The 15,021-nt window shown below is 44.2% G+C and overlaps 1 protein-coding gene across 1 annotated transcript in view; it reads left to right on the top strand.

Annotated features, from left to right (window-relative positions):
• TMEM60 (transmembrane protein 60) overlaps positions 1-12,995 on the top strand; it is a 134,316-nt gene extending 121,321 nt beyond the window's left edge. The window contains exon 3 of the mRNA XM_086967372.1: positions 12,337-12,995. Coding sequence (XP_086823498.1) covers positions 12,385-12,789 — 405 coding nt within the window. The 5' untranslated portion in view covers positions 12,337-12,384 and the 3' untranslated portion in view covers positions 12,790-12,995. The remainder of the gene's footprint in view (positions 1-12,336) is intronic.
• The last annotated feature ends 2,026 nt before the right edge of the window (positions 12,996-15,021 follow it).

Raw genomic sequence — 15,021 nt, 5'->3', positions numbered from 1 at the left:
GGTAGGAAGGGATGTATATGGGAATGGATCGGAACCGCTTTGGGAGGTTAATGCAAAATAAAGAGAAACATGAAAAAGCACAGCAAGAAAAAAGGTCTAAAGTACTGTGAGGATAGCAAAGGATTAGTTGGAACACTGAGTACCAGTGATGAGCGATAACGTCTATGTGCTTTTTTTGGCTTTAATTAAGTGGCTGAGAAAACTATCTTGCAGATGAGTGGGGAGGGAAGAGAAGTCATAGGGACCGAGGTAAGTGTATGAAAACCAGAAGGATACGAAAGCTGAAGAGAAGCATTTATAGCAGGTTGTGCTGGTGCAAGGCAACAGAGGCTGGAACAATCTGGAGTGAAAAGCAGCTATGGAAATCAAGCAAGCCAATGCCACGGCTGTGCATTAGGAGATTTGTGGCATGAACGGCGAGGAGAGGGTGGATATCCAATGAATATGTGTATAATTAAATGGCTGGGATAAATGAGATGGGTATGTCCAGCTTGAGCAGGATACGTAGTTAAACACAGATGTAGTGTCGCGGGCAGAAGCAACTGTCCTGCGTGGGAGGGTTCTCTGGGGCCAGATTAAATCCTGCTAAATGATTCTTATTGCTAAATCCTGGCATATGCGGGTACTTTTGCCAGCGTTGAAGTGCTGCTCGTAGTATGAGAGCAATAAAGCAACAAGCTCTCGGCATTGCTGTGGCGGGGGCGGGGAGCGCATTCCTTTGAAGTCTGAAGCTGGGGAGTGTATGCCGAGGCCGATGGTGTGCATTGTGGCTAAGGCCTCCACCCTCAACTTAATTCTGGAGATGGCGGAGTGCTGCCACTAACTCCAAGAGTAAAAGGTTAAAAAAATACACAGACTTGAAGCACATTAATGCAGACTTTACAGAAGAAAGACAGCACACTACCAAATAACAGTAAAAAAAAGAGCAAGAAAGAATCACGTCAATAGCAAGAACCAAAACAAATTATGTGCGCTTTATTGGACATATCTACAAGCAAGACAAAATGCAGCAAAAACAAATGGTCAGGGCGTTAAGCATGCTAGTATGTACAGCACCCAACCATTATGCACATAAACAGGGCTGCACATAGCCAAAGAAGAGTTTTTACAACTCAAAGAGTAAACACACCGTGCAGGCAATACAGTGCTGAAACAAAATTCAATTAAAAGAAATATGCTTCTACACAAGTGGTCTGTATGATACCCCAGCCACTAGGGAGCGCTGGGACGGGTGGATATAGTTAGGCTAACAGAGGGAGGCAAGCAGACTGCACATTAAGTTGAAAAGGCAAATGATTATCAAACCACCACCCGCACGCAGCAACACGCCTCTACATGATCCACAAGAAAACTAATGTAACCAGTTAACACGATTTCTCATCATGTACAGTATCACTGCACAAAGAAATGACAAGACTTCAGCCAGGGCAAATTGTAAAGCATGTGTTGATACAGTCCCAATGTAGTACTTTCACAGTTTTGCTGAAAATAATAACCCAACAACAAACTATTTTAAAATAGAATTATACTCGATTGAGGGTTTCTGAAAAAGCTCACCCTCATTTGTAAATGTGTCTCAAAACAAAGAACGCTGTCGAGCACAAAATCATGGTACTATTAACTCGGACTGCCTACTAGTTAAGAGGGTGTTGTGAACTCGACACTCTACCACAGAAAATCTCAACAAATCCAGTGGGAATGTCGTTGTTACACGAGGCAGCGCTTTAACACCTAGACAATAAAAAGCAGTTATTGAAGACTACAATGAAAGGCATGCATATTAAAATCAAAGACTGCTTACACACAGACTAAGTACCAGCCCGAAAAATATGCAAAGCCACTACCAAGCAAAACACGGAAAAGAACATAAAAACAATGTGCAAAATGAGCTCTCGGCATTGCGTGGCGGGAGAGCGGCTTAGACACTTTAGTGAGGCAGCGCTACTCAGAAGTGAGGCACTTATCAGAAGTGCTCAATGTCAATAATATTTAAAAGAACATTGTGTGTGCCACAGCAGACTAGCATTCAGTCCAACTGAATAATGATTTGCTGGACTGGGAGGAAGTGCAAATTATGGCAAAAGAGAGGGCAGGGAGGGGTCAGAATAAATAGAGCAGGCGTGAAAGCACGGCGGGAGAGAAGCCAGGGAGGGGGGTGGAACAAACTAGATGGGAGGTTTATGGGCGAGCGCAGACAGTGCAACACTGATTCCTTTGAAGTCTGATGGGGGAGCGGATTTCTTTGAAGTCTGATGCCGAGGCTGGCTGGCGATGTGCACGCGCCCAGCTCACATGAACTGTACCGAATCCGCAGTTTGGGGAGACTTTTTCGAAAGCCTTACTATAATCTCGCCCACCATCCCTACGGGGTGACTTAGACGAGACCTAAAAACTACTAGAAGAAATAGCAGACTAAAAAAAATAAATCAATTAATCCAGTCTGATTACGGATGCAAAAAACCTACTTGAACAAAATTGTGAAATGGATTGCTGAATTCAGCCAGCCAGCAGCACCGACAGGCAGAGGTGCTTCCTCACTCTCTGGTGCACATGCACGTTTTTTTCTTTCCTGCTGTTTTTCCCCTTTTGGAATCTCTTCCAGGTGAAGCTTTTCTTCAAAATCGGCATCCAGTGGGACGAGCACCTTGCACCCAAGAAGAGGACTGTGCTTGTCTGGACTCCCTCCTGCGGCAACGGCAGCACACGAAGTGCAGGCAGAAGAGAGCTCCCTGCAGTAAATAGTGCTCTCAATTGGAGTGCACGTGCGTCTTTTTAACAGGGTAGAGGGCTTGTGGAGATGGTGTGGTGTTGTCCTGCTCAGTAAGTCATTGCTGAACTTTTTTATGGCAGTGCTCATCTACAGCGTTGCTGCAGCGTCCTGGCCGAGCATGACGGGGGCCTCCGCATGTGTGCCTGCCGGCTGTTTCAGGCCCGGTCCGGCTCTGCGCTGCCCCAGCCAGTTGTGGGCGTCTGCAGGCACCGCGCCCCCGCCTCCCAGCTCCCGGAGCCAGGAATGGAAAGCATTCTTCTCCCATTGATGACCGCTCCTGTCTGGCCGGTCCGGCTCGGAACTGAGGCCGCTCATTCAGATAGCACACCGGACAAAAACCCCAGGTGTGGGTCACCCGAAAAATTCCATCAGAGCAGAGAACCAGTGCTCCCTGCTCAAGATGGTATGTATCAGGAGTGTGGGGCAGCGGCCCCAGATGCTGGGCAGGAGTCACACTGTAGATCTCGGTCTCTCCTTCCAGGCACACTGAGCTCCCGTGCAGGCACACTGAGTTCCAGTGCACGTTAACTTAGTTCCCTTCTCAGACACTTAGCCCCCACCCTCATGTCCTCTGACATCGCCGTATATATGGTCTGAACACCGTGTGAAGGCACTCTTAGATCCCCGCATATGTCCTGTTAGTTTCGCTTCTGTATTCTCTTCGCTCCCTGTCCATGCACTGTTATCTAACCATATGGGTACTCTACAGGTGGGCTTAGCTCCACCTGCATGCACTGTTATCTAACCAAACTGGTATTCTACAGTTGTATAGCTCTTCAATTCCTGGCTGCACAACACCCAGGAAAATGTGCTGCATGGCTAAACACTTATTAGGTCCCAAAGGCAAGACCTATTGGCTATGCCAATGCTTGTTTTTTTCTTCCACCGTCTTAGCACACACCCACGGTTACTGCCGCAGCACAATAATATCTGGCCTGAATTCGAGATAATATTATATCGGCATGAACTGTCAGCTGAGCACTAACTATTCAGTATGTAGCAAAAGGCAGCCCCTGCTTTGCAAAAGTGCGATCGTTGTAGATAGTTAAAAAAAAAACCTGCAGTGCTTGCTTTTAGTAAACTAGTTTGAGGGAGGTTGCTCTCACTCTTACTGTGGGATTGGTGTAGTATGAAAGTCCTGTGTTTTTGACCAATGTCTACTACAGTTGGACAGTGGCTTGTTGTTATTGGCTGTTAAGTACCACATATTAAGATTTTATCTGTCTGTACTCGCAGAGAGCTGCAGTGTTAGCCAACTTTTTTAAACCTCTGACACGGAAAGGTTCTAAAATAATTAAACATTTGTTTATGAAATGTCACCTTACTTTTGTAACGAAAGCAATGCATTGTTTCCAGTGATATAAATACATTTAACTATTTTTCTGACATGTAATAGGGAAGGAAAAACAGCAGTTTACCTTCAGAGCACTGTGTGGCTGAGCCATCAATCCGTTCTGTGCCTTGGAGCACACCATACCTTCGTGTGAAAGTGCATTAGAGAGAGGGTTACACGGATTATTTTTTGTGAATTTTGGTGGTGTTTTAGAATCGTTTTCCCAATGTGTGAAATTCAGTATTTATTAGTGTTAACGTATTCTACTCTCAGGAGAAGAGATTCTCAAGAGTTTTAAAAAGGTTTGTGGCACTTTCAGCAGCATTATTCAGGGCCCACGTAGGGTTAGTAAGCCTTCTACAAAATGCTACTTATATACTATTTTAATCACAGAAGGACATCAATTGTATAGAACTAGGGTACTGCACCCTAAAACACTAAGACCTGCTAAAAGGCCATCTGCTGGCCATGTAGGGTGTACGAAGGCACGATCCTGCAGGGTAGTGCAGTTGCTGCCCATATAAAGCAAGGTTGCCCAACTCAGGAGGGTGTTTCTGTTCCATTAATGGAACTGACTGAACTGAATTCCCCCTGCCGAGAAGCACTGGTAATATGTGGTTTAGGAAGGCCTAGCAACTACACTTGTTGAAACTGAAATAGATAATTGGATCTTGCAGGAGGCCTGGAAATCATAGAGTATACAGGCTTAGATTGTGATGCTGTGGGGGGGCATTGCCGTACAATTGTCTAATGATGCCCCTCCACAGACCGCCTTCTCAGACCATGTAATGTACAGCCCGAGTGGAATGCGGTAAACGAACGATCAAGCGGTTGGGCACACAGATCAAGCCTCCTAATATGCTTCAAAGACCCCCCGACCAGAAAAGGTCATCTCGTTTGGTTCAATATGTACGATTACTAATCGGTATAATGGACATACTGATAATTTTCTTTATTTATTCCCCAATTTTTTTTTTATCAAATACAAGGCACTTCATGTTACACATTTGATGTCAGTATGCACAGTACAATCGAGAGCAGCAATACATGGTATCATACATTACTTTAGTGATATATGGGGGAAGCTCTTTCCTTCAGGATACTGCACAGATAACAAAATACTAACTATTCGAGAGAATGGCCATTTTCAGTAATATCCCGATCCCCACTTCCAGTTGAACCATTATCATGAGTTCACATCAGTAAATAATATTTTAATAGCCCCCATATGTCCCTTGGCCTATATGTTACAGGTAATTCTTTAGCGTATGCCTCTAATTGCTCATTGCAGTATGTTGGATCTTTCAACCACTACTCCTGCGTAGGACTCGTGCGCCTTCCCCTGCACATTGCCAACCAACTCTTGGCCATGAGTAGCGCACTAGCCACAAATGTCCGTACTGACGCTAGTATGCATTTTACTAAACACAGCTGAGGGGATATCTTAAGTGTAAATAGTGTTAGCTGTTGTAGCAATTTTTTTTGCAAGAAATCTTGGGTCTGGGGGCAATCTCACTTTGGACTCTGATTGCCAGTTACCAGTAAAAAACACTGTCTCTTTCTAATGGCATTTTGTTAATTTTTCTGGAAACCTGAACTCTTAATTAGCATCAATTTAATACTTTTTTCCAATTGCTATTGAGGTACTTATTGTAATAACTATTTTATTCTGCTGGAGTCTACCAAAGAGTTGCTCTCGGTTGTATACAAACAGGATCCAGCAATGCTAAAGAAACACAAATGTGAGTAACAATTATTAAAATCACAGCCAATCCCTAAAATGTACTTTATAAATCAGTCATAGCTGTTCAGCTACAAAGAGTAAAGAAATTATTTACATGTTGTGTATTAATTAATACCATGGTGCCATTACGAATTACTGGCATAGTTATCTTGTACCATAAACTTGCCAACTGAGAAAAGAAAATAATTCAGAATACATGATTGCCAACATGTCATAATGTATTTTCGACCTTTAAAGATGTGTTTTCTGGAGTATGTATATAGGGCATGGTTTTCTCCAATGCTACGGTCCTATGTCTGTCTCAAGAGAATACACTCTTACAACTTGTATGAAGTTGTAGGAAGAGTAAAGACTGCTTTCACAGACCAGTACTTATTTGTAGGTCAAGGCCTACCAGGCAGAGCAGCTGTCTGATTGCAAAAGTATTCTTGGGGACATTCTGAAAGCTTCCCTGGGAATGCATTCCACCCATTGCTTACCATTGGCTTTGTAACTCACATTTGCTTGTTTTCTATTTGCTGGCTTTATTTTTTGTGGGCTGTCCAGCTTGTCTTTGTCCGCTCTGTAGAGCATAGCCTGTTTACCACCTCCCTGAAAGGCTCCTTGCATTCCTCCACAAGTGCTTGCTTTCTGGGAACTCTTTTTTTTCTTTTTGTGAGGCACTTGATGTGTTGTATTACTTGGAAGAGGTTTCCTGCCTCCTATCTTTGTGCTTGACTGATTCTACTTAACTTTGCCACTTTGATCATCAATCTTGCCTGTGAGGAACAGTGTTCTGTCTAAGAGCTTGTGCACTTTGAGCAGTGGACTTTACAAATAACTAGGCCTAGCCAATGAACTCTGCTCTCTTCGCTGAGTTTTACGTGCTCTGTGGAGCACGCAAATGTCCGAAAAAATCTACTCCGCGAAGCAGAGCAGAGTCTTTTTTTGCGCTTGCGAACGTTAAGTTGGAGTAAGCAGGGAAAATCCAACGCTGGACTCGTCCCAGCAAGATTTCTCAACGTGGGTGTTTGCAGATGGTTGTGATTGCTCTCATTGAGCAGGAATCCGTTAGCCCTGAGGAAGCTGCTGCTCAAGTCGAAAATCTACTCAAGCGGCAGAAAAAAGCAGCGCTCTTGCGCTGCGTATGGTGCAGTTCGTGCTGATTTTACCAGCGCGGAACAAACACCCGGTGCTAAAAATCAGCACGAACGGCGCAACCTAACAAACTCCGCCGCTTGCGGAACAATTTATTTGGTCACTTTGTAGACGTCCCCATTGCGAAACTCCGTCCTACTAATAATATAACAAACTTTCTCAATTTCAATCTCTTACCATAAGCACTGAAAGTAGGGGAGTGGGTGTTGCTGAAGCACCTACAGAAAAACGATGCTGGGGTTAAGAAGTGAATGAGCAATAAACAGACCTTAAAATTTGTTTTTATCCTGTCACATTTGCTATGCGTTCACAGAAGTCAAATGTTAGGCTATGCCTTCTAAGTGAGGTTGGTGTCTACTTTTCTTTCTCTGACTGCAAAGGGAGAGGACTTATGTGACAATCTTGTGAATCCTGGGGGTGGGAAAGGCTGTAGGAGGTTAATATTTTCTAGCACACAACAACATTGAAATGCTGGTAAATGAACTGTACAGGTATTTCAGAATTAGGAAAGCACAAATGAAGCACTTTTTTCTTGCAATTCTGAAGCGTGGTGGAAACAAATATTTGAATACAATCAAAATAAATGAATACACTAGGTGGTGCAGATTTCTACACATTATCGGTTGTTCACTGTATAGTTGTATCAGTAAATCTTCATGTCTGTCCAAATATAATGGTAATCTCAATGGAAGATGTGTTGTCTATAATGGCAGTGCTTTACCGTACCATGCATTCTCCATGCTATGCCCTTCTACCACACTCTGCTCCATGCCAGTCTACCACATTCTACTGTGACACTCTACTCCCCACTCCACTAACCTTCATCTACATCACTCTACTCCACCCTACTTTACCCCATCCCACTCTACCTCAACTCTACTCCACTCTTCTCCATGATGCTCTACTCTGTGACGCTAGTTCACTCAATGACCCTCTGCCCTACGACACTTCACCCTACAATGCAACTCTATACTCCACTTCACTCTACCTACTCCTCCACTCTACGCCACTCTACTCCAACCGACTCTACTCTGACACACCACTCTGCTTTACCTCACACCACTTTACTCTATTCTGTGCCACTCTACCATAAGCCTCTCCACTCTGTGACACTCCACTCTGCACCATTCCACAGTATTTCACTCTACTCTATGCCACTCAACAACACTCCACAACACCACTGTACGACACTCTATTCTGACACTGTGCAACCTTATACTCTACACCACTCCACAACACTACTTCACTGTACGCCACTCCATGCCAGTAGTCTATGCCCCTCCACGACACTCTGTGCTACTCCAAGGCGCTCCACGACACTCCACTGTACGACACTCCACTCTATGGCACTTCACTCTACTCCACTGTACGCAACACCACTCTACACCACCCAACAACATTATGATACTACACTCTACTCCACTGTATTCAAAGCTGAACTACATGCCTTGTCTAGCCTAAAGCACATATGAAAAGTTAAGAAGGCCTTTCCAAAAGATTCAAGACATTGAGAAAAAAAGAATCATCAGGATACAAGAAAACTCTGTAAAGCTGAGGAATCTCTGACAACACCCCCTTTAGGGATGACCAGAATATAAACAAAAAGGGGAGTAGTAAGAAAGGCATAATTGAGGAACTTTTGGAAACAATATTTTTCAAACCTTTATGAAGCAATGAAAATCTCACGATGCACCAGCCCCGATAGTTAGACAATTTGGAGAGTGTTAAGTCTTCCAAAATCCCTATAACGCCCAAATGATGATAAAATAGAAGAAGCAACAGAGAAAAATAATAAAACAAGAGATTTGCTGAACATATAACAAACTTGACTAAATGTTTAAATACAGCATGATCAGACTACAAGTAGCATATCTGCCTCCAAAACAAGGTCAGAGGAGGTCGCCATCCTCCTATTCCAAGAACGTTGACAAGGCAGATTGTTTTTCCTATTCTTTCTTCTTAAGTATTTGTGTAGATCACAGCTTCACACTTTCTACTTCTATTGTACTCTACCCCCCTCTACAGACTTTCTACTCTTCAGAATTAGAAGATTCTTTTATCTTCCTGATAAGTCTCCATTCCCTGAAAATATGATGTTTGGCACATTCAAGTGTTCTGCTTTGATTAAATTCTGCAAATTAGTTTACTTGCATTCCTTACAAAAACGTTCTGCATTTCCTTCCAGTTTTCTTAGGGTGGTAGCATTATGACCTAATGTTGAGCGCATATATAAGTGCTGAAACTGTTAAGTTTTATGCAGTAGATTAATCTATGTCCTTGTTATTAGATTGTTCACTATCTTTGTTATTATGCACCTCCTTCCAGTCTTCTTTCACTATACTCTTTGCTATCTCCTCATCACTTTACGCTCTTGAGCACTGGCTCACCCCCTACTTCTTTTCCAGCCCTCGCCCTTTTCCTCCCTCAGTCTGGACTCTTCACTCTTCCTAGACATACCATTCATTTGAGCTCTCATCTGTTGACAGCGCATTGTTGGGCTGGTATAATTTACTATAAATGACTTGGAGCCCTCCCAGTGCTTACCAATCGGTGGAAACATTGTCCCTCTTCTTTGCTGCCCTCTAATTGCCCAGCACTTGCCAGGCATCACCTTTTAGGTTTCGCGTAGCGTTGCAGCGCTGCTCGCTGGCGAGAGATAGTGAGAGGGGGATTTTAGAGGGGGGCTTGAAGCCCCGCCCCTCATTTCCATTGGCTGGTGTCACCGTTTATGCTAAACGGTGGACTGCCATTGGAAATTAGCTGTTTGCGTTGCCTCCCTTTTCGCTTTTTGGTCCGGTCCATCCGGACTGGATCGCCTGCTTCTCGGCTGTCGTGAAGCAATTTCTTATCTCAAGAGGCGTGTTATATAAACAAGCCGTGAGATCCAGTCCGGATGGGCCATCCCAAAACGAGACTGGGCGCCGCATGTTTATTTTTGCATTGCACTTTCTGTTAAAGTGACAGCTCGATGCAAAAATAAACAGCGGCTGCTTTCCCGCAATGGAGAGCTCTTGTTTTTATCTGTGCGTGGCTGTGAGTGCGTTTGCATACCTCTTCGCATGCATCTTTGTCTCCTTCTTTATGAATCACAATCTGATATTTAAATGCAAAGTAACCCCCCCCCAAGTATGCCACAGCGCTTTGTCAGGGCACGCGCCTCCACTTGGGGAATAGCTGCGTGTGCACCATAGGCAGGCACGCTCCCAGGCGTCCTCAAGCTTCCCCGTGTCAGCTATAGGTTTTTCTTTCTCGAATTAATAAAAACAGCAAGAATTAAGTGATGTCTGGGAGATAGCTAAAAACATCCCGTTATTAAATTATAGCGGAGTATTGATCCGCCGAGACCTACGAGCTGGCGATCGATCGGGGGAAGGGCTTGGAGTGAGAGACGCTATACACATCCATTAATAGCCATAATGGCAGCAAATAAGCAATCTCCAGCGGGGCCAGGCATACGATCCATTTTCTTTCATCATCGTTTTTTTAGGCCTGCTGCTTCGTTTTTTCCTTCAACCTGGCGTGGAGTCTCGTGGCAAGCATTGGAGGCCACCGATGGAGGGTCACGCCGAAGAGCGGTGTAGGTGTTATCGCAGAGTAGGCTTTTGGGGCTCGGACCACCATAATGTGCTCCGGTAGTCACTATAGCCTACATCTCAGTTGCTCAGTCCCAGAACCACACTGGTGATTGGTTTTGTTTATAACCTTTGGCAACTTCTGGCCCCCAAAGGATCCACGAAGAGTGGACTGGCACAAGCTGGAAACATCTGGATCACAAAACACCCCAAAGACAATCTTTTCGACCATATTAACACAAATGCACCATTTATTTTATTTATACATTTTTGTATACTGTGAACACAACACAAAGGTGTTAGAAGCCTTTACCATAGAAATAGATCATCACACAAGGTACAGGATGATATAATCCGAAGATTTTGATACATTATAAGAGCAGCGCAATACATCATTCAAAGATGTGGGTACATTTAAAAAGCCATGAACACAGGATCGGTTGTAGCAGTGATATAATTTGCCTAACAGGATTTCGACTTGCGCTAAGCTGAGTAGGGACACTAAACCAGAGAGGTTAAAACTGGGGAGGAGAGGTTAGCTAAAATGTCTTTGAAAGAGAAGGGACTTAAGCTTTATATAACAAGCATTGGCATAGACAATAGGTCTCACTTTTGGGAGCTTATAAGTATTTACTTATGCAGCACAATATCCTTGGTGCAACAACATTAACTGTTGCATGGTTAAACGCTTGTAAGGTCCCAAAGGCGAGACCTATTGGCTATGCCAATTCTTGTTTTTTCTTTCCGTTGAGCATCGACCAAGCAAAGATTGATTCATCTTAATTAGGGCCCTTCTGCTAATCATGCGGTCATTGAGGTACTGTTTGTTCTCCTCCTCCACCCGAACGTCTAGTTCCACAACACTGCTGTCACCTGACTCCAACATCTTTAGCCCCAACCGGTACTATATATGTTGCTCCCTCTCCCAGTAACCTCTCCTTGTCTAAAACTTATTTGTAAACAAACTTGTTCTCGGAGAAGCATTGTACATACTAACAAGATCCTACATCTGAGCAAAGGGATCACATGTCGAGATAATTGGTAACATATTGGATTATAATTGCATTTATATAGCACAAGGCTTTGAAGCGCTACAGGTTAATTCAAATGCAATTCGAGCAACTTTCCATGCCACTCCACTCCGTACCACTCCTCAGTGCCACCCCATGCCACTCCACTTAGTGCCACCCCACTCAGTGTCAATCCACTCCACTCGTTGCCATGCAATGCCACCCCACAGTGCCACTCCATTCAGTGCCAATCCATTCAGTGCCAATCCATTCAGTGCCAATCCATTCAGTGCCACTCTCCTCAATGCCACCCCACTCTCCTCAATGCCACCCCACTCTTCTCAATGCCACCCCACTCTCCTCAATGCCACCCCACTCTCCTCAATGCCACCCCACTCTCCTCAATGCCACCCCACTCTCCTCAATGCCACCCCACTCTCCTCAAAGCCACTCCACTCAAAGCCACTCCACTCAAAGCCACTCCACTAAAAAGCCACTACACTCAAAGCCACTACACTCAAAGCCACTCCACTCCATTCAAAGCCACTCCACTCAATGCCACTCCACTCCACTCCATGCCACCCTACTCTATGCCACCCTACTCAATGCCACCCCACGCCACTCCTGTCAATAGCACTCCACACCACTCTTTGCCATTTCACTCCAACAAAGCCAATAGATGTCACATAGGTGAGACCTATTGGCTTAGCCAATGCTTGTTAATTAGCTGTTGAAAACAATCTTTGATCGTTCTTTTTTCTCCCATCCAGGAAGCTATCTTTTTCAACTGTGTCGAAGGAACAACCAAAGCTGTTTAAATGAGAATGTCCCTGGCGCAGAGGGTGCTGCTCGGTTGGCTTTTCACCTTGCTATTCCTGATTATGCTAGTGCTGAAACTGGACGAGAAAGCACCATGGAACTGGTTTCTCATCTTTATCCCAGTCTGGATATTTGACACCATTCTTCTCATAATGCTCATTGTGAAGATGGCTGGGCGTTGTAAGTCTGTTTATGATCCTCGAAATGGCTCACAGAACATGAAGAAAAAGGCCTGGTGCCTTGTGGCTATGCTTCTCAAATTAGCCTTTTGTCTTGCACTATGTGCCAAACTGGAGCAGTTTGAAAACATAAAACTGTGTTTTGTCTTTATTCCATTGTGGGCCTTGCTTGTTGGAGGGTTGGTCGAGCTTGGCTACAACATCTTTTATGTTCGAAGGGAGTAAGTTGTGTGTTGGCACAACTACGAGAAACCTATCCATATTCTACAGCATCCCCCAACCTACAAATGGTAAAATCCTAAAAATCTAAGAACTCCTGGACTTGCTGCTTTGATGGTAACATGCAAAGGAAAGCTGCGTTGGCATTTGCTCTTCAGAACCACTTATCTTTCCCCTGTACAGTTTGTAAATAAAAGCACTATTGACATTCATTTATGATTGGTTACTTGATTCAGCTACTTTAACCTGGTGCTTCGGTGTGACTACATCTCGTATAGCAATCAAGGTGATATTTCACAGCAGTCTTGATGGTAATCTTGTTTTTGACAAAAGTACATCACATGCTGCTTCCAGTACACCACCGGCACTGGCTGCTACAGCACTTCAATATAGTTATCAGGAGGAGACTACGGAGTCCTATGGAATGCTTAATCAGAAATACCAAGAGCTGAAAAAAAAGGTTTAGAGGTATCTTAAGTACTGTGCCTTGAAGAAATCTATTTATCTGTATCCACCAGAACTGAATGACCACTTGAGCTTATCCTAGACAGTTCAAGGATTAAAAGCTTGTATATTTTCTGGTATTGAGTGACCAATAAACTGAAAGGTGTACAAAGTGTTGACATGGTTTCTTAACAGATGGGTCTCTGTCCTGGTCTTATCAAGGCAGCCACAGAACACTAATGTAATATGGTTTATATGTGGTTTAAGGGAGGGTACCAGCTCTCCAACAATTTTGCACTCAAAGATTGAGGGCTGGAACTGCACACCAAGAATGAGAGGCAGCAGGATTTGGTTAACCTCTGGCAAGATGCGCACCACTGGCATTTAAAAGTATTGTTTATCTCTCGAGAAAGATCAGTTTAGTATTTGGGTAATTTTTGTCTCCAAGATCAAGGTTACTCCTTTGTACAGGGCATTTCCTCTGCCCTGCCCGTAACCTCACTGGTTGCCTGCATTTTTAGGTCGAGCCTCCGTGGGCTGCGCACATGCGCAGTCTCGCTGGCAAGAATTTACGATTTTAGGTAGCTGTCAGTAACAGGCCTTAAGCCCCAATTCCCGGCGTCACCATTTATGCTAAACGGTGGCCAGCCATTGGGAAAGAGCATTTCGCGATGTATGGTTTTTTCTTTTTCTGCCGTCCCATTTGGACGGCCTCGTCTGACTTCCTTCTGCCGTGAAAGGTTTCTTATCTTTATGGGGCCAAACACATGACCCCATGAAGATAACAAACCTTTTACTTCAGAACGAAAGCAGGCCAAGGCCGTCCAAGTGGGAGAGCAGAAAAACAGAAAACTATACGTCATGGCTAACGCTTTTCTGCATCTCGCGCGCTTTGCCACAACACTGCTGGTATTTACAGTGACGTGTGAAGATGCTGAAGGCCGTGACCTGTGAAATTTAATAAAGTCAATCAAATGAAAGGTATCACGCTGGTGCAAGAAGCAATAAGCCAGTAGAAAATGTCTTCACACCATCTGTCCCCTTTATCAGCGGATCCGGGTGTTTGCAAAGGCTTGAAAGCTGTTGGCGTTTGCATTTGTTAAATCCGGTATGAAGTGGTTGTCAGTCCATCAGAGCTTCTGTCTTGAAGAGTCTTCTGTTTTAGGTGGGAGAGCCGGGTGTAGGAGAGTAGGGTCTGCTTATTTTATTTATTTATTTATTTATTTGCAAGCTTGTACCGCGCTGGGAATCGACTCCCTGAGGAGTATCTCCGCGCCTTTGGCAGCATCAGAAAGCAAAAGGCCCTATCTTATGTTGTAAATGCTCAACCACACTAAATATTAAACAGGAAAGTTTTTAGTTTTTTCCTAAAGGGAAAATGTTCCTTACATAATCTGATTTCATAAGGAAGTTCATTCCAAAGCTTCGGGCCTGCTACTGATAGAGCCCTTCCCCCTTGACGTGTCTTCCAGAATCTGAGGACGCATAGCAATTCACGGTCGCCAGATCTCAGAGATCTTGAGGGGATGTATGGCATGAATTTCTTGGTTAAATAATCGGGACCTTTACCAGTGAGGCACTTATGGATGATGCAGCATGTTTTAAACATCACCCTCTGTTTCACAGTGAGCCAATGGAGTTTATTGAGTAGAGGTTTTGAGGGAGTCCGGGCCGGGGCATTAAGAACGAGGCATGCAGCCGTGTTCTGCACAACTTGTAGTCTGGCAATGATCCCATCATTGGCGGCTAGCAGTAAACCATTACAGTAATCTAGTCTACTCAGCACGAGCGACT

This window comes from Lissotriton vulgaris, chromosome 1_1 (genome assembly GCF_964263255.1).
Source record: "Lissotriton vulgaris chromosome 1_1, aLisVul1.2, whole genome shotgun sequence".
Lineage (NCBI taxonomy): Eukaryota > Metazoa > Chordata > Amphibia > Caudata > Salamandridae > Lissotriton > Lissotriton vulgaris.
This window is presented reverse-complemented; position numbering and strand designations above follow the sequence as displayed.